Below are 27,835 nucleotides of genomic sequence, written 5' to 3'. Positions count from 1 at the left end.
TGCGAGGGCAGAGAGGAACCAGGGCCTCCCCCACTACCCCGCCTTTTTTTTTAAACCTTATGGCCTAAATGTAAATTGATTTTGGATAAATTTGGACAGGAAAAGAAACACCATTTTTTAAAAGTAGGTTGAAGCAGTGATTTTTAAAACAAAGAAAGCAGAACTAGAACATCTTAAATTTTTAATCCTTTCTTTACAGGTTACCTAGACCACTTCTGATTAAGAAAACTGTAGAAAGTTAGTAACTGCCACAAGCGGACGCCGGGCGGTGGCACGTGTCAATTTTCCACAGAGTCCTGCTTTGCGGGGTGTCTCAATGCACTGCTCGGGGCCTCTGCTCACACTCGCTGGAATCCATCGCGGCAGATTTTAGTCCACAGGTCGCTTTTCCCCATATTTCTTTGTAAATTCTTCAGCATTCTTACAGAATTTTTTACGGTCCTTAGAGTATTCTTCGGCTAGGTCAGCCCGGAGCGGGTGCTCCGGCTGGGGGTCGTTCACCAGTGCTATGAGGGACTGGATGACTGCCGAGAGAAGGACAGGGCACCGCGGGTTAGAGGCTGCCACTCGGCACCCGAGCGCCTCCCAGGCCAAGAGGCTGGCTATCCGCTCAGCCAGAACTCCAACCACCAGCACTCAACCCAGCGCTCCCCTGCGTTGAGGAGAGACTGAAGAAGGAGAGCGGCCAGTGCCACGGCGAGGGTTGACCACACTGCACAGCGAGATACCGCTTCCTCCCGTCCGCCTCCGGGCAGCCTTCCTGTACTGACAGCCGGGGAGCCCAGTCCCCAGCCACTTCCACCCGCCTCTCTCACACAGGTGAAGCCGCCCCAGGGCAGGGACCAGACTGTGCCCAGCACTGTCCTTGGTTGAGGATGCATGACAGGCCTGCCCGTGTGAATGGTAAGCCCCTCCGGAAGAGCCCTAGGAGCTCCTGAGTGGCTGAGAAAGGGCCCTCTGACCACCTATCTGACCACAGGGAGGCTTCGGCCCCCAGCAGCACTGGATGTCCACTCCTGAGGTGGAGGCCCTCGAACAGTTCAGGGTGGCCACCACAATGCTCCCCCGAGGGCAGCCAGGACCTGGACAGAACCTCACTAGGGGGCACAGAGGAACCGCACAGGGACGCGGGAACCTGACTCTCCTGTCCCCGCCATCCTGCTGCTGTGCTACGATACGTTCACGCAGAGCTCAGCTCCCAATGGAATAATCAATTTCACTCACCACCCAGCACAGCCTGCGCTCTGCTGCAGGTACATGCCAGAACTAGACTCTGCAGAGGAAACCTGCTCTTATATCCCTTAATCTGGTGCCATTGCTGCCCCCTTTCTGTATGATTCAGGTTTGCCTTGTTTCTGGATTTTTCTCCCATTTTTGCTCCATTTTTAATACTTCTTTACTTTCTTTTTAAAAACTGAGATATAGTTCACCATGCCAAAAACTAAACTCTCTAAAAACCGGACAATGTAGTTGCTTTCAGCATATTCACAAAACCACGTCAGACCACTGCCCACCTCACGAAGGCCTCCATCACACCCACAAGCGCAGCCCTCTCAGCAGTGATCCCCTCCTGGCCCCCCAGCACCCCCCACAATGGATCTCCTTTCCGGCCCCCCTCCCTCTGCTGTGTCTCGTCGCCTGCAGCCCTCAGCTATCTGCTACAGAGCGGCTGGGACCGCTGCGGCACAGTGACTTCGAGTGGCCAGCTGAGCACAGACAGCCCACAGCACGGGAGTGATAAACTGCAGTCGCCCTGAGCCACGAGCTCTGCAGACACTGATACAGGGCAGTCACGGAACAGAGACGTGGGGACACGCTGCTGAGGTGACGAGGAGGAGGCCAAGGCCACGCCAGGACCGTCCGGAGAGAAACCCTGCCTCCCACTGCAGAGCAGTGCTCCCACTGCCACTGCGCAGAGAGCAGCACCCTGTGTCGGACGGCAGTCTTCTCTTCATGCCCCAAGGCAACAAGTACAGAAGAGCAAGACGTCTCTTCGGTTACCCGCCTGTCTGAAACAAGCGCCCACAACCTGGACCAGCAGAGCGTGCCGTCTGCGCACCAAGACCTCCTCTGCAAACAGGCACCTGGCTGCCATGGCCGACCGGGGCGGCCTGTCCTGGGCGGGGTGCACAGTAAGGCACCTACCCTGGGTGCCAGGTGAGGAAGGAGACCGGAAACTCTTTGTGGTCCGGCCACCTGAGCAAACGCAGCTGCCGGCGTCCGCACAGAGCTGAGTCTGTGCAGGAAAAGCCAGGCCTGGCCTCACACGAGGACACGGACCTCGTCTGTACAGAGGTCAGCGTGTGCAGACCAAGTGCCGAGTCCCCTGGAGACGCCTCCCTTGACTCTGCTCTGCCGCTTGGCTGTGGGAGCCTGGTGGACGCCTTTCATGGGGACCTCATCCAGCGAGTTTTGCTGTGGGAAAGGCTTTTAATGGTTCCACTGGAAAATGATTATATCAGTCACCAGAAAAAATAAACATGCCTGCAGGCTGTCAACTTCCAGACTCATCCACTCTCCGTACTCTAAGACCATGTAAGTGGCTCAAGCAGTCACTTTTAAGAGAGCCACCAAAAACAGGAGGCGAGCACTGCAAAGCAAATTCACAGAGCTGAGAACAAAAACCAGGGACTCCCCAGCACCCCAGTGGGCAAGAGCCTGCCTGCCCATGCAGGGGACACAGGTCTGAGCGCTGGCCCAAGAAGACCCCACGTGCCACGGGGCCACGAAGCCCGTGCGCCTCAGCTATGGAGCGTGTGCTCCAAGGCCAAGCTCTGCAGAGGAGAGGCCACCGCACTGGAGGAAGCCTGCCCGCAGCAGCGCAGGCCCAGCACAGACAGAAGAGACAGAAGGAAGCTAAACACGGACCCAAGTAAAGAGCCGTCACTCGCAGGGAACAAAGTGGGGTGGCCACAATCCCAAACCAAGTACTTCCCCAGAAACATGAGCATGCATGGACACTGGCCCCGAGGCGCACAGAGCTCGGGCCTGCTGAGGCCAGCGCAAGCTTCCACATGGCACACGCCTCAAGCCAGGCCAGCCCTCCCACCACGCCCCTCGAGCCCCAGTGTCCTGCGGCCTGCCTCACGCCTCTGGCTCACGCCCTCTCCTTAGGCCATGAGCCCCCAGCACCCTCCCTTCCGCCTTCCAGCCTGAGCCCACATGTGACCCGCTGGGAGGCCGCTCCCCCTCCAGGCAGCCCCCAGTCCTTCACGAACACTCCCAGCGACAGGGCCGCACCCTACCTGCCCCGGGTGTGCTGGGGCGTTCTGCCCGCGCACCCAGGAGCCTCCTCGTGGGCTGGAGCTGAGTGGGGCTGCGTCACGCCCGTGGGACAGTGGGAAGCGCAGCCTCCAGGGACACGGGGTTGGCGCTGCAGGTCTCTCCGGGCTCCGAGCCCCCTGGCGTAAGAGGGGCCCCAGGAGGCATAAGGGGCAGGCGCCTTACCTTGGTCGGTTTTGGTTGCTGGCTTCCAGTTTTCAGCACTAATTACAGGCAGACACACCTGCCCCTTCTCGTCGATGTTCGGGTGATAGATCTTCGTTTTGAACGTGATCTTCGGTGGTTTGAAGGGGTACTCTGCTGGAAAGTTGATTTCGATTCTGAAGGCCCCCTTATCATAGGGAGGGTTGTCCTGCAGAGAAAGGAGACCAGCGTGAGCCTGCCACTGAGACAGGACGGCTCCAAGGGTTTCACCTTGAAAACGCTTCATTTGATTCAAGAGGTTATATCAACTAAAGCCTCATCACCACCAGGGAAATGATAATTAGTATTCTTAGAGCAGAGTGCCTGAGATGGACACCCTGGTCCCTCTACATTTTTTAAAAAATAGACTTTTTTTTTTCAGTAGCTGTAGCTTTACTGAAAAACTGAGAGGAAGATACAAAATTCTTCCACACACACACACACACAGCCTCCCCAAGCACCAACACCCCCATGTCACGAGTGAGTGGCCGACACACCCTCACCCACAGCCCACACCCTGCAGACTGCTCGTGACGGTGCTGGATGCTGCAGGCGCCTTACACCCTCTGCCTGGAATCACACAGCCTGGAGCCTTTTCAGACTGTTTCTTTCAATAATGAGCATTTAAGGTTCTTCCATGGCTTGTCAGAGCACTTCTTTTTGATGCTCAGTTTTATTCCATTCTCCTTCATGGATCACAGCCTTGTCGTGGCAAAAGGGCTCAAGTAACTCAATGATGCTGAGCCATGCCACGCAGGGCCACAGGAGACAGACGGGTCACAGTGGAGAGTTCTGACAGAAGGCGGTCCATGCGGAGGAGGGAACTGCAAACTACTCCAGTGTTCCTGTCTGGAGAGCACCATGGACAGCATGAAAAGGCAGAAAGACGCGACACTGGAAGATGAGCCCCCCAGGCTGCAAGGCGTCCGATATGCTCCTGGGGAGGGCGGTGACTAACAGCTCCAGAAAGAAGGACGCGCAGGGGCCACAGCGGGAACGGCGCTCAGCCGTGGGCGTGTCTGGTGGTGAAGGAAGGTGAACCCTGATGCCGTAAAGAACAAATACTGCATAAGAACTTGGGACGTCAGGTCCGTGAACCAAGGTAAACTGGATGTGGAAAAGCAGGAGATGGCAAGACTGAATGTTAACATCTCAGGAATCAGTGAACTAAAGCGGATGGAATGGGCGAATTTAATTCAGATGACCATTACATCTACTACTGTGGGTAAGAATCCCATAGAAGAAATGGAGTACCCCTCCTAGTCAACATGAGTCTGAAACACAGTACTTGGGTGCAATCTCAAAAATGACAGAATGATCTTGGTTTGTTTATAAGGCAAACCATTCATTATCAAAGTAATCCAAGTCTATGCTCCAACCGCTAAGGCTGAAGAAACTGAAATTAAACAGTTCTATATGAGACCTTTTAGAACCAACACCAAAAAAGATATCCTTTTCATCACAGGGGATAGGAATGCAATAATAGGAACTCAAGAGACACCCAGAAGGAGACTCTTGAGAGTCCCTTGGACGGCAAGGAGATCCAACCAGTCCATCCTAAAGGAAATCAACCCTGAATATTCATTGGAAGGACTGATACTGAAGCTGAAACTCCAATGCTTTGGCCACCTGATGCGAAGAGCTGACTCATTTGAAAAGACCCTGATGCTGGGCAAGACTGAGGCAAGATGAGACGGGGACGACAGAGGATGAGATGGTTGGATGGCATCACTGGCTCAACGGACGTGGATTTGAACAAACTGGGAGACAGAAGAGCAGAGAAGCCCGGCATGCTGCAGTCCATGGAGTCACAAAGAGTCGGACACAACTTAGCGACTGAATAACAATTATTCATTGTCTGGATGCACACCAGTCAGCACGCTCGTGGGCAAGGGACTGCAAGCCTATGCCCGCTCAAACGGAGGGTCACACCTGCTCTCTAGGACCCAGCCTCCAGAGCTACTAATGTCAGAGAAACACATGTCTTTGGGAGAGAACGTGGGGTGTGGGTGGGCTCAGGCTTCCTGCACGCACACACTCTGCTGCTGGCATCACCCCTCACCCTGCCATGGCACCCGGCCCTCACTGCTGGCCAGCAGGCACTGCTGCTCCGGGAGCAGCAACTGCTCTGGGAAGCCGTGAGGTCGAGGTCAAGGTCACCGGCCGTGTTCTCAAGGCAGGAGAAGCCTTCTCTGTTAGTCCGGGTGATACCTGAGCGCAGGGACCCAAGGTGTCCCCAGAACCTGCCTCGTGTTTGCTGACGGAACGGCTAAGCTGTCCGTTTCTTCTCTTGACCCTGCGATCATCAACACCAGTTTTCGTGTTATTCTTCTGAACGTGGCCAAAAATGTCCTCCGTCCAACACTGATTTAACGTACCTGGAACACAAGGCCTCCAGAGCCAGGCTGGAGTCTGCTGCACAGAAGAGAAAAGAGCGTCGGCCGCCAGCCGCAGCGTGAGGGGCGAAGCAGGCGGGCGCCTGAGGACCCCAGGGCGACTCGCAGGCGGAGCCCCGTGTGCCATGAGCACGCGGGAATAAAACAGCTTCTCATTCGTAGAGAGACTGACCACACAGCTTTCAAAAACGAAACTGCAACCAGGTGGTCAGCCAGGTCACAGTGGGCGAGGCACACGGACAGATAATTCTCCAAAACGGGTACAGACGCGGCAACAGGCACAAGGAGAGACTCCTCACCCCTCAGGAAACAGCCCACGGGGACCGCAGCAAGAGGGGCTCCCGGGCCCCACGCTGCCACTGGGCTCCCAATGCAGACGGCGCGACCCCTGCTCGGGGAGCTGAGAGCCCACGTTCTGTGTGGCAAGGCCAGAAAAGACACAAAACCAAACCAAACACCACAATGAGACACCACTTCACATCTACTAGGAGGGCTGTAAACGAGACAGACAACAGCAAGGCGTAGTCAGGAGGTGGAGAAAACGGAACGCTTACGTGCAGCTGTCGGGGTGTCAACGGAACGGCCGCTGTGGAAACAGCCTGCACCCGTCAAAGCATGAGACACGGCCAGCACGGGGCCCCGCAACCCCACCCCAGGCCAGCACCTGGAGATGAAGGCACGTGCCCCCAGGAAACCCTGCTCGCGCGTGTTCACAGCGGCCTCGCTCGCGATGCCTGGACAGCACAGACAAGCGCGCACCTCTCAGGCGGGGACGGGCGAGCGGGCGCCGACACCGCCGTCGCAGCAGGGCCACGCGGCACGCGCAGCGGAGTCTGCACACAGGCTCCAGCAGGGAGAGCCACGTGGCAAAGCACACGGGCGCGCACACGCAGGAACGAGCACAGACAGCTCAGTGCCCGGGGGCGGGGGTGACGCTGGCGGGACACCTCTCTGAGGATAACGAAACCCGTTCTGCCCTTGTGGCAGAGGAGGCACGCCGGAGGCCACGGACCCCACACTTTACACAGGCGAGATGCGTGATCTCTGCCTCTCAGTGAAACCGCGGCGGAGGAAGCCGGCTGACTCAGGAGCAGGGCTCCGGTGGAGGGCAGGGCTGTCCCTCCTGGAGAGGCTGAGAAGCGCCCGAGGTCGTCCCATGGACAGAGGTGGCTGCTGGCATCTCGTGAACAAGAGAAACCGACCACGCTACACAGACAGCCCACCTGCACACACCAGGATGTAGTCTGCAGCGCGCCACGAGCGCCGGAGACTCAACAGCTCAGACTGTGCGGCGCAAGGCCGAGGCCAGGAAACGCAGGGACAGACACAGGCCTCCCGCCTGAACCAGGACTCGCCGAGACGCCACCCCGCCACTCATGGGGCAGAAGTCAGCCTGGGAGGAGCTGCGCGGCGGGCTGTCCCGTCACGGCCGCCCGTCTCCACGCTGCCAACAGCCCCGTTTTGTTTCCGTCCACCCGGCTCCCTCACCGTGAACTGGGGCTGAGTCCTGACTGGTCCACACACATTCCATCCAATACAGTGGCCACCATCCCGGTGACCACTGTGTACTTGAAACAGGACTCTCCCGGAGATACACTGTGAGCACAGAATAGCACCTGGGATTCAGAGACATTGTGCAAAACAAGAATGCAAACTATTCCGTTAATAATTATGCACACTGCCTCTACAGAGAAGATTCACAGCCACTTGCCAATGCCTGCGTCACCACCTGGGCTCCACCTCCCGTCAGATCAGATCCTAATAAACGTAAAGTGCTTCAATCGTCCCCAAACCACCCCCACCTGTGAAAACCTGTCTCCCACCAGACCCGGCACCACAAAGGCTGGAGACGCCCAACTCAGGACTTGGGAGCTCCGGCCAGGGCACTCAGGCGAGAAAAGGAACCAAAGCACCCTCACTGGAGAGGGAGAAATGGACTACCTTGGTCCGGACCTGGCCTGATCGTACACACGGAAAACTCTAAAGATGAGTCACACACAAACCGTAAGAAACAAAAGCAACACGCAAACGTCACCCGCATTTCTGTACCCAGGCAACGATCGACAGGGAACCCAAAAAGGAAATGAAGCAAAGAATCCCGTTTATAGCTGCCACTGGGAAGATGAAAATACCCAAGGTATGCTTAAGCAAGGAGGCTGTTACAGACCCAATGCTGGTGCCCCCCCACCCTGCCCAGATGCTCACACGGATGCCCTCACCCACAGCGTGCAGAGAGTAAAGAGGTAATTAAGGTTCAACAGTGTCACAGGGTGGCGTCCTGGGCTGACAACATCCATGTCCTCAACGAAGAGAGCTCCTGGGGCTTCCCTGGAGGTCCAGAGGTTAGGACAGACTGCTTTCACTGCTGAGGCCGCAGGTTCAAACCCTGGTCCTGCAGGTGACGTGGTCAAAAGGGAAAAGAGAGAGAGAGAGAGCGCGCGCGTGCACGCACCCTTGCTCTGCCCGCAAGCGCTGAGACAAGGAAGCCCGACGACACAAGGGGCCCTGCCAGCCCCCCCGGGACTCTGGCCTCCAGAGCTGTGAGAAAACTGAAATCTGGGGTTTTGTGTGGCCCAGCCTACGGTTTTATTTTTACATCCTGAGCTGAAAAATACAGAGGTGTGAAGCCTGTACACTGGAGATTACAAAGCACTGCTGAAAGAAGAGAAAACCTAACTAAATGGAAAGACGTCCTGGGTTCACAGACGACGAGGCTTCCTCTAGATGGCAACGCTGTTGTCGTCTGTGATGACGGACAGTAACAGTAAAGTGATCTGAAAATTCAATATGATCCCTCTCAAAACCTCAATTTTTTTTCCCGCAAATGGAAGAACCCTTCCCGAAAATCAAACAGGACCTCAAGGTGCGTTACTGAACCAAACCTGGTCTGCGTGCCGGCGCTCGGCAGAGCCCGTCTGCTGACACGGGGTCACGTGAAGGGACGCACAGGAGCCACGCAAGCAGTCAGGGCGGCGCCGGCTCACAGCTCAGGAGAGAGCTGGCAAACCCGGGGGGGCCCAGGCTATGCAACCGGCTCGGGCGGGGTCCTCTGCTGCCGAAGGTGAGGTGACAGGTGTGGTCCCAAGGGTTAAGGCTACCGATCGTTAGGCATCAGCAGGCTGCCTGCTCACGGCCACCAAGTAGTTCCTTCCTTCCACTGGGGTTTTAGGATCTGAAAAACAACTCAGGAAGCGTGCATCAGACACTCGGAGCTAGGGACTTCAGGGAGGAGCGAGAGCAGAGTCACGGAGGGGGCTGCCGGCAAGGCCCCACAGGGTCCTGCTCAGGCGCACAGGAGCCCGCACCCGCCAAAACCATCTTGAGAAAGATCAACACTGGACAGCTCACGTGTCCTGATTTCAAAACCTCATACAAAGCTACAGTACTCAAAAGAGTGTGGTCCTGGCGTAAGGACGGACACTCAGACCAGCAGAGCCGAGTCCAGAAGTGAACCCTCACAAGCACGCGCGCGCTCCTCTGCTCCTCCCGGGCCCCAGCTCACTCACAGCGCGTCCGCTCGTGACTCGCCATCGGCACGGTGCTGCCTTAGTGTCTGCCGCACAAGAGAGTGGGTCGGGTGCACACACACACACACACGCCGACTTTCTCTTACGACTCTTTCCCCAGGTAGGCCGTTGCACAGGACTGAGCAGTTCCCTGTGCCATACAGCAGGTCCTTGTTAGTAATCCAGCTCTATTAAGTTTTGACAAGGATGCCAAGATCATTCAGTGGGAAAGAGCAGTCTTTTCGACAAATAGCCCTAAAAAAACTAGATATCCACAGACAGAAAGGATGAAGTTGGACCTTTATCCCTACACCATTTAAAACCAAAAAGGATCAATGACCTAAATTTGAGAGTTAAGACTGTAAGAATTCTCAGAAGAGAACAAAAGTCAAACCTGCATGACCCTGGGTTTGGCAATAGTTCCTTGAATATGACACAGGCAAGCAAAAGAAAAGATGAAATGGCTTCATGAATATTAAACATGTTGTGCACCAAAGAACATAATCAAGGGACTGCAAAGAAAACCAACTGAATGGTAGAAAATATCTGCAAATTATATGTCTGATGAGGGTTTAATATGAAGAACTACAACTGGACGACAAAGAGACACAGAGCCCAGCTCAGAATGTGCATAGCAGCTTTATTCAGAATTGCCAAAATGCCCTTCAGGGCTGAATGGATAAATAAACTGTGTGCATTCAGACAATGGAATATTATTTGGTACTAAAAAGAAACGAACTATCCAAACACACAGAGGAATCTGACTCGCACGTCACTCAGTGAGAGACGACAACCTGAGGAGCTGCTTTCCGAGTCCAACTGCAGGAGGCTCTCAAAGCGGGCAGACGAGGGGCCAGCTCAGAGCACAGTGCCAGCGGCGGCCGGAGCCGCGGGTGTGGGCAAAGGGCGGGGGCAGCGAGGCTGCTCTGTGCGGCGCCCCATGGCCGACACGTGGCGCCACACACGGCACACGCACAGCATGTGAAGCTGAGCGGGACCCCACACGGCCCTTCAGGTGATCGTGGCGCCCAGGCATGCTCCTCGGGTGTAGCTAACGAGGTACTAGCTAACGTCCAAAACAGAACTGCCATGAGACGCTGCTGCTGCTGCTAAGTCGCTTCAGCCGTGTCTGACTCTGTGTGACCCCAGAGACAGCAGCCCACCAGGCTCCCCGTCCCTGGGATCCTCCAGGCAAGAACACTGGAGTGGGTTGCCATTTCCTTCTGCAATGCATGAAAGTGAAAAGGGAAAGTGAAGTTGCTTAGTCATGTCTGACTCTTAGCGACCCCATGGACTGCAGCCTTCCAGGCTCCTCCGTCCACAGGATTTGCCAGGCAAGAGTACTGGAGTGGGGTGCCATTGCCTTCTCCACCCATGAGACGCTAGCTGACTTCTACTTGAATGGTGGTAAGATAAAAAAGTGGGGGGCTGATCACTGTGGGTTAGCGGGATCACTGTGGGTAAGGTGGGGGACCACTGTGGATAAGGGGGGATAACTGTGCCTAAGGCGGGTAACTGGATAAGGAGAGGGCGGGGAAGCACTAGAAGCCCTGCACTCTGGTGGTGGGACCGTGAGGCGGCGCAGCCACTGTGGAAATCAGTGTGGCAGCTCCTCAAAGACTTAAACCCAGAGCCATCACGTGACCCAGCCGCTCCACGCAATTTCCAAAGCCCTGAAGACGGGACTCAAGCAGACACCTGCACACCAACGCTCACAGCAGCATCACCACAACGGCCAAAGAGGCGAACGACCCTCCTGTCCACCAGCGGGTGGACGACGGATGGACACAAGGCTCAGTACACATGTGACAGAAGCTGATTCATCCGTAAAGGTGATGTTCTTATACACAGTACAAAGCAGATGAACCTTCAAAAAATTCCAAGTGAAATAAGCCAGATAAAACAACAAGTTTCATACAACTCATTTATATAAACTATCAAACTCATAGACACAGAAAGCAGATTAGAAAGTACCAGGGTTGGGGCTGAAGAGTGGAGCGTTACTACTTCACGGCTGTGGCATTCATTTCACTATGGCTTCTGGAAACACAGTGACGGCAGCTGCCCAACGGCCCAACTGTAACCGGCGTCACTGACTGTTCAGTTACAGGCTGAACTGACAAACTACGTTACGGAGATTTTATCACAATAAAAACACCGGTGAACCAAAATCTACTAATGCTTTAAAAGAGAAACTTTAAGCACTTCCCTGGTGGTCTAGTGGCTAAGATTCTGCCTGCCAGTGCAGGAGACGTGGGTTCAATCCCTGGCCCAGGAAGATCCACATGCCGCAGAGCGACTGAGCTCCCTCCCGCACCACGGCTACGTGGGGTTTCCCTGGTGGCTTGGCGATCAGGAACTCGCCTGCCAAGGCAGCAGACGCGGGTTCAACCCTTGGGTTGGGAAGATTCCTGGAGAAGGCAACGGCAACCCGATCCAGTATCCTAGCCCGGGACACCCATGGACAGAGGAGCCCAGGATGAGCAGCAAGGCAGCGGGAGCAGCTCTGGCCGTGGCCTCGGTCTCTGGGCGCAGCTGCCCCGGGGGCGGAGGCCAGACCACCAGAACCCCACCAGCCACCCCACCCGGTGCTCAAGGAGGCGTCAACCCCCGCCCCCCGGCTCTGCCAGTGCGGCCCCAAGGACGCCTGCCTGACCGCCACTGACGCTCAGAGCCGCCGCTGAGCTCCTGGGATAGAAGGCCTGGCCTGGCCACTCAAACCCTCCCTGTCCACTCCCAGCACTTTTCACAAGGCCCAACCCTATCGGTAGAGGACAAACCCCACGAGCCAGATGGTGGCAGCCACCTTCTACTTGGCACCTGATGGGTCCCCAGAGTGGGCGGGGCTGGGCACAAGCAGGCTGGACACAGCCAGTGACTGCTTTCTGCGTGCACGGGCACTACCCAGCATCTCTAGCCTCAGTTTTCCAAATGATGACAAAGATAAACTGCACATCCAGAGAGCTGCTCAAGTTCCTGGGACCTTTACAGAAGCACGGCCTACAACCAGTGTCAAGGGGCCGGCGTCTCTGGTCAGCATGCCCCCTGCTTAGCTCTGGCAGAGCAGCCCCTCTGCCCACAAGGAGAGATTTCAGACGCAAGGGGTGGGGTGGGGGCAGAAAAACAGGAAGGTGGGGGGCACTGGTCCGAGGGTCCCAGTTCAGAGCCCACACGGGACACGGAAGGCACACCACGTCCCAGCAAGGCCGCCTCCAGCAAGGAGGCTGAACAGAGGCCGAGACTCCACCCCCACGTCCAGCAAGAACCCGGAACCCGACGCTGAAGAGGCAGGGCCGGCGCGTGCGTGCTCAGTGGCTCAGTCGTGTCCGACTCTTGCGACCCCGTGGACTGCAGCCCACCAGTCTCCTCTGTCCGTGGAATTTCCAAGGCAAGAATACTGGAATGGGTTGCCATTCCCTTCCCCAGGGGATCTTCCCGACCCAGGGATTGCACCCGCGTGCCTGCACTGCCAAGCTGGTACTTCACTGCTGAGCCTCTGGGGAACAGAAGCAGGGTCCCTGAGAGACAAAACGGAGCAAGAGGAAGGCGAGAGGCTGGATGGGCTGAGGGCAAGCGCAGGAGAGGACTGAGGGCCTGGAGCTGCGGCCGGACCCCTCCGGCGGGCGCTGTGGGAAGCTGGGGTCCCCGCTGGAGTCCTCACGGGACACGCCTCTGCAGGGGGAGTTAGGAAGGGCTGCAGAAAGAGGGGCCACTGAACCCAGAGGGCAGGGAGGCCGCAGGAGGCCATGGCGCAGAGGCTGCGAGTGCGCAGAGGAGGTTGGGTGACAGGGAACTGAACGCGGGGCAGATCCAGGGCGGGAGCCCAGGGACACTAGGAGGGATGCAGGGCAGGGGCTGAGGCAGCAGGAGGCGCGGGGGGCGGGGGCGGGATGGGGGGGATGGTGTGCCGGGAGGAAGCCAGGACGCAGGCGCAGAGGACCAGACACAGACGCACGGCCGGGCGGGAGCGCAGAGAGGACGGGGCCCGCCCGAGAGGAGGCGGCGGCTGGTCTGCACTGGGTGTGTGGTCTGGACACACGGCCTTTCCGGGCCTGGGAGGCGCCCGTCGGCCTTGCGCCCGGCCCCGTCTGGGGCTGCTGGAGGGGAGGTGTCCAGTACTCACGGGAACAATGAGCCCTTGCCAAGTCAGCAAATTAGCTTCATCGACCTGGATGTTACGGAAGTTTTTCATCCCACACTTGCGGATTTCTTCAAGCTCCTGTTGGTTGACAAAGCACAGAGGGATGTCAAACGGGGGAAGGCACTGCGGGTGAGCCCCTCCCGACTTCCTCAAACCAGACCGAGCGCCGACGCCACCTCGAGGCGTTGCAGAGCGCCACTGGACCACCCTGGCCTGGGAGAGACCCCCGGAGCGGCAGCCCCAACCCACGCCCCAGCCCAAGACGCCCCACCTCGGTGAAGCCCAGCCCCGGGGCACCCCCTCCCTGTGGACTGCCCCCAAGAGGCAGGGCACAGGGCAGGCACAGACCCAGGCCGTGCTGCCCGCGTGCTCAGGTGAGGGGGCAGGATGAGGCACCAACGAGCCCAGGGTGTTTCCACCATCAGCGGGGGTGCGGCTTCTCTCCACAGGCCACGTAGCTGGGGCGCCAGGGCCCAGGCGCAGCAGGGGCAGCTCCCTGAGCCTGGCCTCCTGGGTGGCCCACGAGGGCAGGGAGGGTCTGTGCTCATGCAGACGTGCCCCATCCCGGTGACCGCACGCTGTCCCATCTCTGGCTGAGAGCCGGCTAGCACTTGGTTCTCCCCAGGGCACTGGCCCGATGGCCCCACCGCCCCCGATGGCTCGGGCGACCAACCCACAGGCATCACTGCACGAGCCAGCACCACCCACCCGCGCCCCCGCCAGCCCCGGCCCGGCTTGCATCCACCGCAGAGCAGCCTCCTCTGCAAGCCCGCAGCCAGGCCTGTCTCCTCCGCGGGGCCCACGGCCCTGGAAGCCCCCACAAGCCAGCCCCCTCCTCGGCACCCACATGCCCACCGCACAGCTGGTGCACAGGGCGCCCTGGGGATCTGTGGCGGGATGGGGGGAGGAGCCGGCGTCGGGTCTCGGCCAGTGGTTGGGGGGGGATGCCCAGCATGGTCAGGTCGACGGTCAAGACGAGCAGGACAGCGTGTCACGTGAACACGCAGAGGCGGCAGCGGGGACCCCAAGGGACCACACGACCTCAGCTGGTCCTCGACTCATAGGAAAGGCTCCCTGGGGCCCAGGCCCTGGGCAGACTCAGGGGGGCAGGGACTCTCCCCCACACCCCGCTCTCCGCACGAAGCTCCAGGCTCGTGACCCAAGGGGGAGCAGTGCCGGGGAGCCCTTTCCGTGCGCTCGGCTTCTGCTCCTGCTCAAGACAAGGGAGTCAGAGCCTCAGCGAGGGGCAGGAGATGCCACGTCCCTTAAGGGTGCATCCTAGCGAGCTAAACAAAAGTTTTAAACCAAACAAGGGACTTCCCTGGCGGCCAAGCTGTTAAGACGCTGCACTTTCATCGCCAAGGGCCTAGGTTCGATCCCTGGTCAGAGAGCGAAGATCCCACTAACCACATGGCCAAAAAACAGAAGATGACGGAAAGAAACGATAATGGAGGACGGATTCGATGAATTTTAAAATAACCTACACGTACGCGTTACAGCTTCAGAAGCCCACACACTAACCACGTGAGGTGCGGGAAATAAACACAAGCAGGGGAATGCGGGATCCCACCGCCGCATGGCCATGAACAAGGCCCTGCGCGAGGAGCGGAGGGCAAGCAGGCAGCGGGCGCCCAGCTCTGGCATCAAGACACGGGCGCGGGACGGGCACCCCCCGCCCCGGCCCAGGAGGAGACGGCAAGGCTGTGCCCGCAGGCCCGGGCCTCGGGAAGGCGGCGCACACTTCCAGATGAACCCCAGTCACCGCGCTGTCAAGTCAGGCTCAGCAAAGACGAGGAGGCAAAAAAAAAAAAAAAAAAAAAGACGAGGAGGCAAGCCCCTCTGCATCATTCTAACCAACGAGAAGTGGGCACGAGGCAGAAGTGAGAGATGAGGAGACAGACCAGCCAGCCCAGGGCTTTCTCAACAGGGTGGTGGTTGCGCCCTGCCCGTGACACCGCCCGCCAGGCCCTCCCCCCCTCCCCCCCGCTGAGACCCACAGACAGCTCATGCCAGCACACTCGCAGAAAGCCCCGAGTTGCACAAGACCGAAGCGCAGACGAGAAGTGTCCGTCCCGGAAGGCCAGTCACACCTCCACCCAGGACCAGCCAAGGCTGGCTCAAGGCGCCAGAGAAGAGACAGGGTCGCCTCAAGGCCTGGCAGCCCCGCCAGAGAGGCTGCACCCTGTAACCGAGGACAGGGAACGGGGAGTGAGCGACGGGCAGGAGACCACGGCAGCTCAGAGCCAGGGCTGCCGACGGGCGCAGGAGGAGGGCCCCGCGAAGGAGAGCCGGGGGCGAGCGGAGTGCAGGAGCACGGGGCTGACGGCCGTGCCCACCAAGCTCTGCCTCAGCCCTGCTGGGAGCTGAGCAGCCAGGGCCAGCTGCTGAGAGGCCCCCAAAGGAGCCAGGGATGCCAGCCCAGGGGCAGGGGCTTCCCCGGCAGGAGGGCAGAGGGCTGCACTCCACGGGGCCCGAAGGGGACCATTGCCCGGCGGAGTCTCTGCGCTGACCGCCTCTGCCCCCGCCCCTCCCCCCCCAGAGGTGTGCGACATGCCCGGCCAGGAACATGGCTCATGGCCTCCCTGATCGACCTCACAGGGGACAGCCTGCCTGGGGACCACCCCACCTTCCCACAGGGAAAAGCTCAAGGCCCAGACCACCACAGGCCTTTACAGCACTGGAAGCGAGCTCCCCAAGCAGAGGCATTGCCCGGAGGGCAGCACACCGCACGGCAGGCCCCGAGCGCACCCCGAGCGTGCCCATGGAGGGTACCCATGGAGGGTGCATGCCAGCCCCCAGCCACGCCCCCAACACTGCTGCACACGGAACAGGGCTTTCCTGACTCGGCAGGTGGCCACTTCCACACGCTGTCCGAGCAGCAGGCAGAGCGGAGGACCACGGTGCCTGCCCCGTCATGTCTGGAGACAGGAAGGCCCTGCAGAGAGCTACAAGAGACGCTGGGGGGCGTTGCACTGCCCTTGAACCCTGTCCCCCCCACACACACTTTTCCATGTAACAGGACACGGACGTGACGCGTGTTGGTGTGGAGAGCTCTGGTGAGCCTTCAACCAGCGCTCGGGGCCTGAAACGAGAAACGCAGGCATCTACAGCTGTTACGCAGAGCTTCCACAAGTGACCCGATCCGATTCCAAAGACGACACGGGAAGGGGGGCCTCCCACAGCACATCGCACTCCCCTCCCGAGCTCCCCAATGAGGGCAGAGCAGGCGGGATGCCAGGCAGGATGCAGGCCTCTGTGTGGGGGCTCACTCCCGCCCCGCCTGAGAAGAGCAGCGTCCGAGCCTCTAGACCCCCACGCAGGTAGGCGGGTTTACTGACCGAGAGGCTGGGAAGGCCCAGCCACAGACAGACCTCGTGCAGGACAAGGCCTGGACGAGAGCCTGCGCCAGAGCCGCCAGCCTGCAGACGGCCCATCACAGAGCTGTGGGTGAAGGTGACGGGGGTTCCCCTGCCCCGGTCAGGATCGCGGGGGGCTGGCAGCCCTGGAACGGCACCTTCCAGGACTCACAAGAGACTCGAGTTCCAAGACGACAAAAGCAGGGACACGCAAGGCCTGCGCTGGAGGGCGCCCGTCGAGGGATCACCGTGCCAGCAATGTTCCGAGGCCCCTGCCGTCCAGGCCGAAAGAAACCGGCAGGCAGAGCCTGATGTTCGAGGTAAAGGCACAGGAGGCCTGTCCACTGCCAGCCAGCGACTCGTGGGACGGCCATCATCCAGAAGGGCTCCCCCGCTCTGCCGGACGGTGTCAGGGGGACCGACTCTGACAGAAAGGCACTTTCCCAGCTCGCACGCGACTGGGGGCAATGACACCCCACTGAGACCCTAATGTAACTCAGCGCACCGGGAATCCAGCACAAGGCTTCAGAGCCCCAGGACGCGAGCCTCTGATTTCAGGGACTGCTCGCCGAGGGAGCAGGACCACCCCCCGGCCAGCGGACGGCACGGTGCCAGCCACGGCACACTCAGTTACCGCCACGAACACCACGCTCAGCACCGGTCCAGACTCTGGGAGCTGGTTCCGCCAACCCTCTGAAGAAATCAGGACCCCAGAGCTCAGGCAGGACATGGACAAGCCGGAGGCAGACGGAGAGCTGAACCAGGTCCGGTGCTGGACCACCGTGCGCTGAGCGGGGAGCAGACAGGATGCAGCGGAGGTGCTGCGGGAGGCTCAGGCGGCCCCCTCGCCCGGCCCCCCGCACGGCTGCCCCAGGACGCGCGTCTCTCTCGCCTGCGCGGCGGCGGGCCTGGCACCCCAGGACGGGACGGGGTGTGAAGCTTGCGGTGGGTCATCTGGAAGGTGCTTTCCTGTGCGGAGCTTCCCAACAACGGCCACAGCCAGGGGGGGGCGTGCAGACGTCTACCAGCCGTCTCAGGACGGGCTCAGGGGCCATCGGACGCCAGCCCGAGAGGGTGTGGGTGCCCCCACGCGACAGGGCCGCCCACAGGAGCACCAGCTCTGACACGAGTCATGGCTCCGGCTGTGCGCACCCACCCGGCAGGGCCGTCCCACAGCGTCTCAGGCCGTTGCTGAGCTCGCTGGTGAGAAGCAGCAACAAGGTCTGGCAAGACGGTGGAGCACGGAAGACTCCAACCAGATACAGGCCGAGAGCGGTTCAACAGCACGCCCAACCGCCCCCGACCCAGACGAAACCTCCCCTCTGTCCCATCTGTCCTCAAGAGCCCACGGCACAGCATGGGCAGCGGGAGACCCACAAAGCAGGGAGGGCCTGACTGGCTCCATCCGTGGGCACCAGCCCGTGGGTGCTGGCCAGGCCTCGGCCTCCCACCTGCTGGGGCCCCGCAGCTCTGGAGGCTGGAGATGGTGGCCAGGGCTGGGGAGGAGACCAGAAGCTCAGGGTCCTTGCCAGGACCGCCTGCCCAGCTCAGCAGCCTCACTGACCCTCGCACTCAGGGCAGGAAGAGAACACCCAGGTGAGTCTGAGAGGCCCGTTCTGAACTCGAGAGCTGCCTAAGTCTGCTGCAAAAAGTAAACATCTTCAAACAAAGACGATCGCACGACTATCTCAGGAAACCCCTCACTAACCTAGCCCTAATGGACAGGTGACTTCGAGAGACAGGAGGGCGGGTGTGCAGGAAGGGGGTCGGCCTGTCTTCTGGGCCCCGACCCATGACCCCAGGGGCAGCACCCACCTCCACACACCGCCCCCCCCAGGCCACGGCCTTCGCGCCCGCACTGACACCCACACAGAAACGTGCTGGGCGTGCCTCTGAGGCCTCGCTGTTCAGTGACTCACTGTGTCTTCACAGGGGACGCCACCAGCGCCCAGGGGCTCCAGCAGCTCGCCTGGGCTCCCTGAGCTGAGACGCGGCGGCCCAGGACACGCTCCTGAACCGAGCTGTGGCCCGCCCTGCAGTGTCCTCCGCTCAGCAGCTCAGTCCTGAATGAGCCCCACTGCTCCCTTCTCAGGACCGAGGGCTGGGCTCACCGGAGCCCAAGGAGGACCAGGCCGGCCAGGACACACGAGCAGACAAAGCCCTCACCAGCAAGCGCCCGCTTCTGGACGCGGCACCAGGGCTGGCAGGCCCTCAGCTGAAAGGCACAGCGTCTCTGCCACCCTTCCTGAGACCCACCCTCGCAGCGCTGTGACAGAAGCTGGTTCCACCACCAGCCCAGCCAGCGCGGGGGTCCAACCAAGGGTAACCCCGGCCAGCGCCCAGCGTTTCGGAAAGCGCTTCACAGGTCGTCCCTCATGCCCGGGGAGGGGGCCGTGCGAGGTAAGCGGCATGAGGCCGGGCTCCTCCGTCTGCTCTGAAGGACGGAAGCTCCTCACCGCCAGCAGCTGCCCCGCCAGCAGCTAGCGCCCTGCTGGGAGCCGGGGCCAGAGCAAGCTCAGGCCTCCTCCCGCCAGAGGGGTCCCGCCCTGCTCCCCACTCCTCAGTGGGCGGGCATCCGGGATCTCTGTTCTAGGCTGGGCCATCCCTGTCCTCCAGCTCCAGAGGGCACAGCCTAGAGGGGGACCCTCCCGACCTCATGGAGCTGAGCCTCTGAGGACCAGGAGGCACCCTGGTGCAGAGAGACCAGCTGTGCTGGCCGTGAGTTCACAGGCCCCAGGGAGTCCAGGACGGGCGGGCAGGGACCGGGGGCTGCTGAGCCCAGCCTGGAAGGAACAAGCCAGGAACAGGCGCAGCTCCTAGGAGCGGTGTGAGTGCGTCTCTGCACGTTGCCACTCACGGATGGCGTGGGACCAAGGCGGCTGGGGAGGAGCACAAAGGACCCACTGAGCGATCCCAAGCAGGTGTCCGCCACGACCAGGGGCCACTCACACGCGGGGCACAGCGGCGGGCAGTGGAGAAGCCCGACGGGAAAGGGACATAAAGGCCCGCTTCAGCAGCAGCTGGCAAGGGGCTCCTCGCGGGGGGAAGGGGCGAGGCGGGAGCCTCAGGTCCTCCCTTGGCACCGTGGCAGACAAGCAGCCCATTAACTAAGGGCAGATGGGCCAGGGCACAGGGGCGCAGTGCAGAGCAGGCAGGAGGTGGTCCACAAACCCTGCACGGAGACCTCTCTCCCGAGGCGGGGGGAGGAACAGGGTTGGGGGGACGACAGACAGAGTCCAGGCCCGGGAGGATGGCGTCGGGGTTCTCCAAGCTTTAATTCCCAAGTTACTGTGTGTCAAAGAAGAGAGAAGTACCTCTTGAACACTTAGTGATCCTTTCCAAGAGTGAGAACGCTCCCCAGTGGCCTGGCATAATGAAACGGAAATCAACAGCCTCTTAATTTAGCGCCATGACAAGATGAGAAGAGGCCTGCGCGCCTCGAGACAAGCGTCTTTGTGCTCATGTGCACCCCAAGAAAAGGCCCCAGTGCCACAGTAATGGGCCCATCCCAGCCTCTCAGTGGAGGAACGCTCACAGAGAAGATCATTAAGGGCGGCTGCACCAGTCCCGACTCACCGCCAGGCACGAATTCAGGGTAAAACACGAAGCTCTTTCCTCGAGTCCACACAACCCAGGGATTCAGAACACGAACACTGGCACACCACCACTGGGAAAACTCCCCTCCCACACTCCCCCCACCCCAGACGCGTAACCTCGGCACCCGAGTTCAGTGTTCAGCACGGTTCCAGGGCCCGCACTGTCAGTCAGCAGCCCCCCCACTTGCTCCCACGTGATTACGGGCGGAAAGCACGCCAACATGGAGCTGGGGGTGAGCAGGAGTTAAACAGCACGGAAAGGCTGCCATCCCTCTGAACCCCTCATCACGAGTTACATCGTAAGAGTAACTAGTGCGACGTCACCCCCTTTCAAATCTACACATTTCCCCACTGAGAAAAGCCGTTCTGGGAAGACACCCAGCTGGAGGGCCCGTGGGGGAGACGAGTGCTGCACTTGAGAGGCTGAAATAAAGGCAGACTGCCACCAGTTTCCCTCAGCCACACCTACGGGTTTCACTTTTGTAGCCATTTCCCCTCCCGACTGAAGCCATGGTTACAATCTGGCAGTTGCCATCCATAGGGAATTAGCCGCTTGCAAATTAAAATGTATTTAATGTTTTATTGACACTGTAATTCCTAAAAAGGGTCCTGAAAAAAACGCTAATCCTTTCGGCAATTGCTTTTTAAACTAAAGACTTTATCGTGTTCACTTTGCCTAAAATAACTTCTTGGCCTGGCATATGCAAATCACTCTACTTTTAATAATGCATTTTACATTATCTGCAGACAGTCCGCTGTTACAAAGCAGTCTCTGACTCCAAGTGTCTCAGAAAATGGTCTCTGAGGAAATGTGAAGCTCTTTAAGATGTAATCCATTTGACTATTCAACACCTGTTTACTTTTCACCACCGGAAATCCCTTTTATTATCCGAGCTGTGTATTGATTGACCTGATTCGGCACTTTTTTTTTTTTTAACCAGGCCGAAACACTGACTCTCAGAGTCAATGATGAGCATCTCGTAAGGAGCATCCGCTACTGAACTGAACGAATCTCCAGCCACTAGTCAAGAATCCAACGTGCTCCTCAGCACTCCTTGGAGTAAGACGGGAGACTGTGTCGGGAGGGGCATGGAACCTGGCATCTGGAGCCAGGGAGACGCAGCATCTCTCCCTGGACAGCCAGCTAAGCTTCCCAACCACCTCACTACTAAAATCATGACAATGACATGCTAACTTCACGAGTTATTGAAAAAATAAGGAGAAACTTACATCAACCATCTAGTACTCAGTAAGTACTTTGAAAACGTTATGTATTTCTTGTCTCCTAAGCTCCAGTTTTTTACAATGCAAAAATAATTGAAAAACCGTTTAACTCCCCTCTCAGACCCCTGGGAGCCCCAAACTGGGTCAACTAGCCTAGACTAAGGGATACCAGGATGAACTAGGTCAAGATCCCTGCCCTTGAGGAACTCAGAACCCAGCAGGAAAGGCAAGTCTAACACAACTCCGACTGTGACAAGCACTCAGAGAGAAAGAAATGCACAGAAAGTGCTGTGGTCACACAAAGGAGGAAACTACTCCTTCTGAGAGAGGATGGGGGCTGAACCCAGGACTTCCCGGGAAAGGAGGCCAGGCAAGGGGAAGGCTGCCTTTCTCGGGGAGAGCAAGCGGCACGTGCAAAGGACGCCTAAGGGCCGGGGGCTGTGGAGTCAGACTGGGAAGATCACAGCTCACTCCTTCCCCAGCTAGGAAACTGGAGCAAGCCAGAGACTCCCTGCATCCCATTCTCTCACCTTAAAACTGGTAATAACAAGGAGGATTACATACAAGCGTGAGAGTGAAGCAGAGACCAGTGCAAAATCAAAGCTAAGCAGACAGGCAGCCACGGTGACAAGGTGCAAGAGTGGCGGGGAAACCAAGGTCCTGCTGTGGAGCACAGGGAACTCGGCGCCATGTAAGTGGGCAGCCTGCATGGGAGGGAGTGGGGAAGAAAAGACACACGTACACACATGACGGAGCCCCTGAGCTGTCCCCCTGAAACCATCACAACACTGCTAATCACCTACGTGTGCGTGCTCAGTCGTGTCCGACTCTTTGTGACTCCATGGACTGTAGCCTACCAGGCTCCTCTGTCCATGGAATTTTCCAGGCAAGAGTACTGGAGTGGGTTGCCATTTCACCCTCCAGGGGATCTTCCCAACCCAGGGATCAAACCTGAGTCTCCTGCATCTCCTGCATTGACAAGAAAATACTCCGATATTTAAAAAAAAAAAAAAAAAGAGTGGTGGGGAATCAAGAAGCAGGAGGTGTGGCTGAAGGGACTGCTTTTCCAGAAGCCTCAGGGTCTGGCATGTGGGGAAGGCAGGATTAACTTCCCAGGACAATAAAATCACAGGGGTTAGGATTGGAAGGGGTTGGAGTGAAAGGATTAACTATGTGCTTTAGGAAGAAAAAGAACTTCAGTGACCAAGAGGGCAAGTCAGAGAAGGTGAGAACTCAGAAGGGCATCCTGGGAGGTGAGGCCGTGATTCAAAGTCATCTCAGTAAGAGCGGAGATGGAGGGACCAACATCAAGACGCCTTTCCAGAAAAGTAACATCTGAAAGGCATCAAGGAGCGCTAGCCTTTGGGGAGAGTAGTGCAGGGAAATAACCGAGTATCGGTCCTCCCATCCAGATGACTGTGTGGACGGCTGGGTCGCGGACAAGAGAAAACAAGGCTGGATTCCGCTGACCGTCCTTTCAAGCCCGGTTCCAATCGAGTCTTAGGAAGTTCAACGTCGTCTCTAGCCCTTAGTTGACAAAAGGAAGGAAACGCTCCCGAGGAGCCAGGGCCCGGGGCGGGGTGCTGGGACTCCCAAGCTCCGTGTCTGGCTCTCCGCAGCACGGCTCTGCCCGGGAGGAGCCCCAGCCCTCCACGGTCGCTCAGGAAGCCGGCTCCCGGGCCCTGCTCGTTTCCGGCCCGGTGCAGCACCTCGACCGGCAGGGCTACCCGAGGTGAGCTCGGGCTCCGCGGAGAGTTGGCGGGGAACGGCCGGCAGGCGCGCACCAGAGAGGCCTAGGCCCGCCCGGTGGGGCACCGCACCCGGGCGGCCAGCGAGCGAGAGGGCGCCCCGCCGCCCTCGAGATACAGAGTCGCGGGTTATTTTTGTAAACTTTGGCCGGGTCCGACTCCCTCCGTCATCCCCGCCCCCAAGACGGCACACTCGGCTCCAGCAGGGCCCGGGGCGCGGAAGGCGAGGGCCGGGGGGCGCGGGGAGACCCGGCGCAGAGACAGGCCCGCCGGCCCGCCGGGCGTCCGCGCCGCCCGGCCTAACTTTCGACCCCGGCCCCGAGCCCGGCGCGCCGCGGCCCAGGGCGGGGCGGCCCCGCGGGCTCGCCGCTCGGGCCCCCCGGGAACCGCCGCCTCAGCCCGGGAGCCGCCGCGGCCGCCGCGCGGAGAGAGAGCCCGCGGAGCCGGGCGGGGCGGCGCGGCCTGGTGCTCCCGCCCGGGGCTGAGGCCTAGCGGCCCGTTAGCCCCCTCGGCTCGCGGCCCGGGGCGGCGGCCCCACGCGGGGTGGGGGCCGGCGGGCGGCGCCCCGAGGGGCCCGGGCGGCCGCGGGAGGCCCGGCCGCCGCCGCCGCCGCCGCTCGCCCGGCCGCCCGCCGGCCGGCGCCGGAGAATGGCCTTTACCTTCATCAGCCTCCTGCTGGCCGCCATCTTGGCTCTGGTGCTGCTGCTGGCCCAGAATGCATCGCGGCGGCCGGCGCCGGAGCCCCCGCACTTCCTGGAGCGGGGGATGGGCGGCCGCGGCGCGCGCGCGGCCGCGGCGCCTACTGTGCGCGGGCGCGCGCGGGCGCGCGCGGGGACCCTGCCCGCCCCTCCCCTCACCCCCTCCGCCGGTGCCGGGGGCGGCGGCGCTAGCAGACCGGCTGGAATCAGGCCCTGGCACACAGTAGGTGCACAGCGGTCCTGACCGCAGGAGGTGTGCAGAAGCACCGGGATTCTTTCAGACACCGCTCAGCGCCTATGCGATGGGGAGGGTGGGGCAGGAGCCTGGCTGAGCAAACAGCGTTAAGTAACACTCTTGGAAACAGAAAGAAGTGGAGGCCAAGCGTTTACCCGCAAGGTAGTGCGGCCAGCGAGGAGCAGAGCCGGACTCTGTCCCAGGCTGGGCGCCGGCTCCACCCCCTCGCCAAGCAACGCAGGCACCTGAAGGGTGGAAAGGAGCGGCTCTGAGGTCCGAAGGACGACCCCAGGGTCAGATCAGATGCCTGGGTGTAAGGAGAGTTTTCTGGCTGGAGGACGGAGGATGCGGTAGGGCCGGGGGAGGAGGGGAGTCATCCAGGCAGAGGTGATAGCGGTTGGGACCCCGGGCGGCAGTGCAGGCCAAGCCCAGGGTGCGCCGCAGATCACGGAGGCCTGGGAAGGAGCTCTTCTCCACGCTAAGAGCAGTGGGTGTCTCACGAGCAGAGGAAAAGGGCCCTGGAGGTGGACAGCTGGAGTAGAGCCAATCTCGGCAGGGTCCTGAGAGCCCTGGCTTCACGCCGGGAGGGAGAAGGGAGAAAGCAGATCCTTTGCCTCCCCAGGGCTGGCGCACCGTGGCGCTCCTGCACATTTGACCAGCGTGGGACTTCCCTGTGGTCCAGTGGGTAAGACTCTGCGCTCCACTGCAGGTTGGATGGGTTGGATCCCTGGTTGGAGAACCAAGATCCCACGTGCGGTGACTAAGAGTTTGTATGCCGAAAGGAAGACGGAAGATACCGTGGTGGGCTGCGACTAAGACCCAGGGCAGTCAAACGCAGAAATATTTCTTAAAAAGAGTGACCCCTTCCTCTTCTCCCTCCTCACCACACCCTGGGGAGGCAGCCAGGAAAATGACAGAGGCGTTGGGGGGTTTGGTGAGGTGTGCAGGCTCAGACAGAGGACCACGGAGGTGCCTGCGGTCTGGGCCTGGTCTCTACCCATGCTGCCTCGCTCCTTCCCTGGCCCAGCACCGCCTCATCCGCAGGGCAAGTGCCCATCCGCCCACAGCACAAGCCATGCCGCCCTGCTTGCAGAGCCTGACTGCCTGCAGTGGGCGGGCTCCTGCCGGTGTCCATGCGTGAGCCTGCCTTTAACGCCCGCAAACACCCTCTGAGGTCACAACTCTTGCGGCCCCACTGACCGAGGGAGAAACTGAGGCTCAAGGGGTCAGTCAAGCTTTCCTCAGCCCCCCAGTCACCAAAGGGGTCCTGTCCAAGTCTGCTGCTGGACTGCAAGGGGTGAAGCGAGGTCTGGGAGACACGGTCAAGCCAAAGGGCCCCCCCTTTCCCTCCCTCCATTCCCCCCTTCCTTTCTTCCATCCATCCACCATCCTGCTTTCGCAAACCCCACTGCAGGATCTCTGTGCTTAGCGAATAAGGAGACTAACTCAGCACCTGCCCCCATCCTCTGCCTGGACCAGGTGGGGTGCTCAGCCAACATTTGATGAGGGCCAGGGCCGAATGCCTGGACCGCAGGTTCTGCCAGGTGTCCGTGGGGGGATGGACCAGGCCTCCTCTGGCTTCCGGCTGCACAGGAAGACGGTGGCTGGGAGGGGCCCAGAACAGAGAGGGATGCAGATGCCAAAGATGGAGGATGGGTCTTTCCTGGCAACAGTGGGAGCTAAGAGTCAAGATGCTGCTGCTCGTGGCCGCGGGGTCCTCAGGAGACAGCTGCTTGGGTATCCCAGTGACGCCCAGGTGGTCAGAGCCCGTGGGCTGGCTCTGGCGGCACCAGGCTTGGGTCGCCTGGGGCCTCATGGAACCCGGGCGGTTTCCCCCTCCGGAGAGGACAGTGCCAGCCTCCCGACTGTGGTGAGGATTCAGGAACAAGGCCTATCGTGTGCTGGTGGGAATGGGCCAGTCACCCTCAGGGGGCACAAGGGGGCGAGGGCAGCGGGGCAAGGACCGCCGAGACAGAGACCAGCCCAGCATGGCCAGGGGCAGCCGGAGAGCTGGAGGCTGGCACCCGCTGCCCCTGCCCACTGGGGGGGGTGTGGACCAGTGGGCCCGGGAGTCGACCTGGAGAAGGTATACACCGCCCCAGGATGGGGTGGTTCTGGGTGCAGTCCTGTGACCTGCAGCAGGAAGCCCCAAGGGAAGGGGCCGAGGGCGCGGCAGGTCCTTCCATCTGGAGTCGGGGTCCCTGCTCTGGGCAGCCCGGGCTCTCCTGCCCAGCTGGGATGGGCTCCTCTCCCAGTTAGCACCACACCCCTGGCTCCCGGCCCAAGGCCACACTGGGAGCTTGCTACCGTGCTCCTTTGCCATATCTGTGTTTAACGCCTATGTCTGCCCTAGTCCAGAGGGTTGAGAAGAGTCGGACGTGACTTAGCATGACTGAGCGCGCACACGTGCTGACCGTAAACCGTGAACTGCACCAGGACGCCCGCCACCCCGATTGGCTGGCCTCGTCTCCTCCAGCCACACGTTCACCGGGCCCGGACTTGGTCCTGGGCACTGTTTCAGATGCTGAGAAGACTTTGGAGAATGGGCAGAAAACACACTGATAACCCACAAATAAGAGAAGCAGGCTGGAAAGCTGGGGCGACTGCGGCCACAGAGATCAGAAGCCTAAAGCCACCGGTGGGCTCTCAGGATGCAGCCCGGGACCCTCAGCAAGGTCGAGCGCTCCAAGCAGCTAAGGGCGTGGGTGGCAGAGGGCAGATGAGCAAAAACAGCCCAAGACCCCAGACCCCATGGCCACCCAGCCCAGCGGCCACAGACACGGAGCACGGGGCTGCAGGTGTGGGGCGGAGCCAGACACAAGGGCCACGGGACCCCTCTCCAGATTGGGGAACCAGGGCAGTGGGGCAGTGGGGCCCCTGATAGACAGACGGCTGTCTAACCCAGAGGTTCTCAAACTTACCAGCAGCACACCTTTTTTTTTCCTTTGGCCACACCACAAGGCTTGTGGGATCTTAGTTCCCCTGACCCGGGATTGAACCTGTGCCCCCTGCGGCGGAAGCACACCAGAGTCCCAGCCACTGGACCATCAGGGAATCCCCAGTCTGCCTCTTTAAAACACTTGTAAACCAACGTCCTCCTTGCCCTGCGTTAGTCGCTCAGTCGTGTCAGACTCTTTGCGACCCCATGGACTGCAGCCACCAGGCTCCTCTGTCCATGGGATTCTCCAGGCAAGAAGACTGGAGTGGGTTGCCATTCCCTTCTCCAGAGGATCTTCCCAACCCAGGGATCGAACCCTGATCTCCTTCACTACAGGCAGATTCTTTATTGGTTGAGCCACAGGGGGAAGTCCTTCTTACAGCCTGACAAATGACGTGAGTGGTCAGCTCCGGCATGTCTTTCCCACCCCACAGTATTTGCCAGGACCCCCGAGGTGCGAGGGAGCCGCCTTTGAAAACTGCCTGTATGATCCATCCCTTTTGTGTTTTAGGCGAGAAAGCTGAGACCCAAG

At 59.9% G+C, this 27,835-nt stretch overlaps 1 protein-coding gene and 1 long non-coding RNA gene across 3 annotated transcripts; one reads left to right on the top strand and one right to left on the bottom strand.

Moving 5' to 3' along the window:
• Positions 1 to 164: 164 nt before the first annotated feature.
• UBE2L3 (ubiquitin conjugating enzyme E2 L3) lies at positions 165 to 24,238 on the bottom strand. Of its 2 annotated transcripts, XM_025267221.2 has the most exons (4): positions 24,092 to 24,238; positions 13,491 to 13,586; positions 3,448 to 3,634; positions 165 to 524 (listed from the first exon to the last, which is right to left on the bottom strand). In XM_025267221.2, the coding sequence occupies exons 1-4, from the start codon at positions 24,116 to 24,118 to the stop codon at positions 370 to 372; spliced, it is 465 nt and encodes a 154-aa protein (XP_025123006.1). In that variant the 5' UTR covers positions 24,119 to 24,238; the 3' UTR covers positions 165 to 369. The 2 variants fall into 2 exon arrangements, with proteins under 2 accessions (XP_025123006.1, XP_044786538.1); XM_044930603.1 differs by lacking the exon at positions 13,491 to 13,586 and having other exon boundaries at positions 24,092 to 24,133.
• On the top strand, positions 23,282 to 27,456 carry LOC123330032. Its single transcript, XR_006545730.2, has 2 exons — positions 23,282 to 23,416; positions 24,988 to 27,456. It is a non-coding gene; the product is annotated as an uncharacterized LOC123330032 (long non-coding RNA).
• Positions 27,457 to 27,835: the final 379 nt, after the last annotated feature.

This window comes from Bubalus bubalis, chromosome 17 (assembly GCF_019923935.1).
Source record: "Bubalus bubalis isolate 160015118507 breed Murrah chromosome 17, NDDB_SH_1, whole genome shotgun sequence".
In the NCBI taxonomy this organism is placed as follows: domain Eukaryota; kingdom Metazoa; phylum Chordata; class Mammalia; order Artiodactyla; family Bovidae; genus Bubalus; species Bubalus bubalis.
This window is presented reverse-complemented; position numbering and strand designations above follow the sequence as displayed.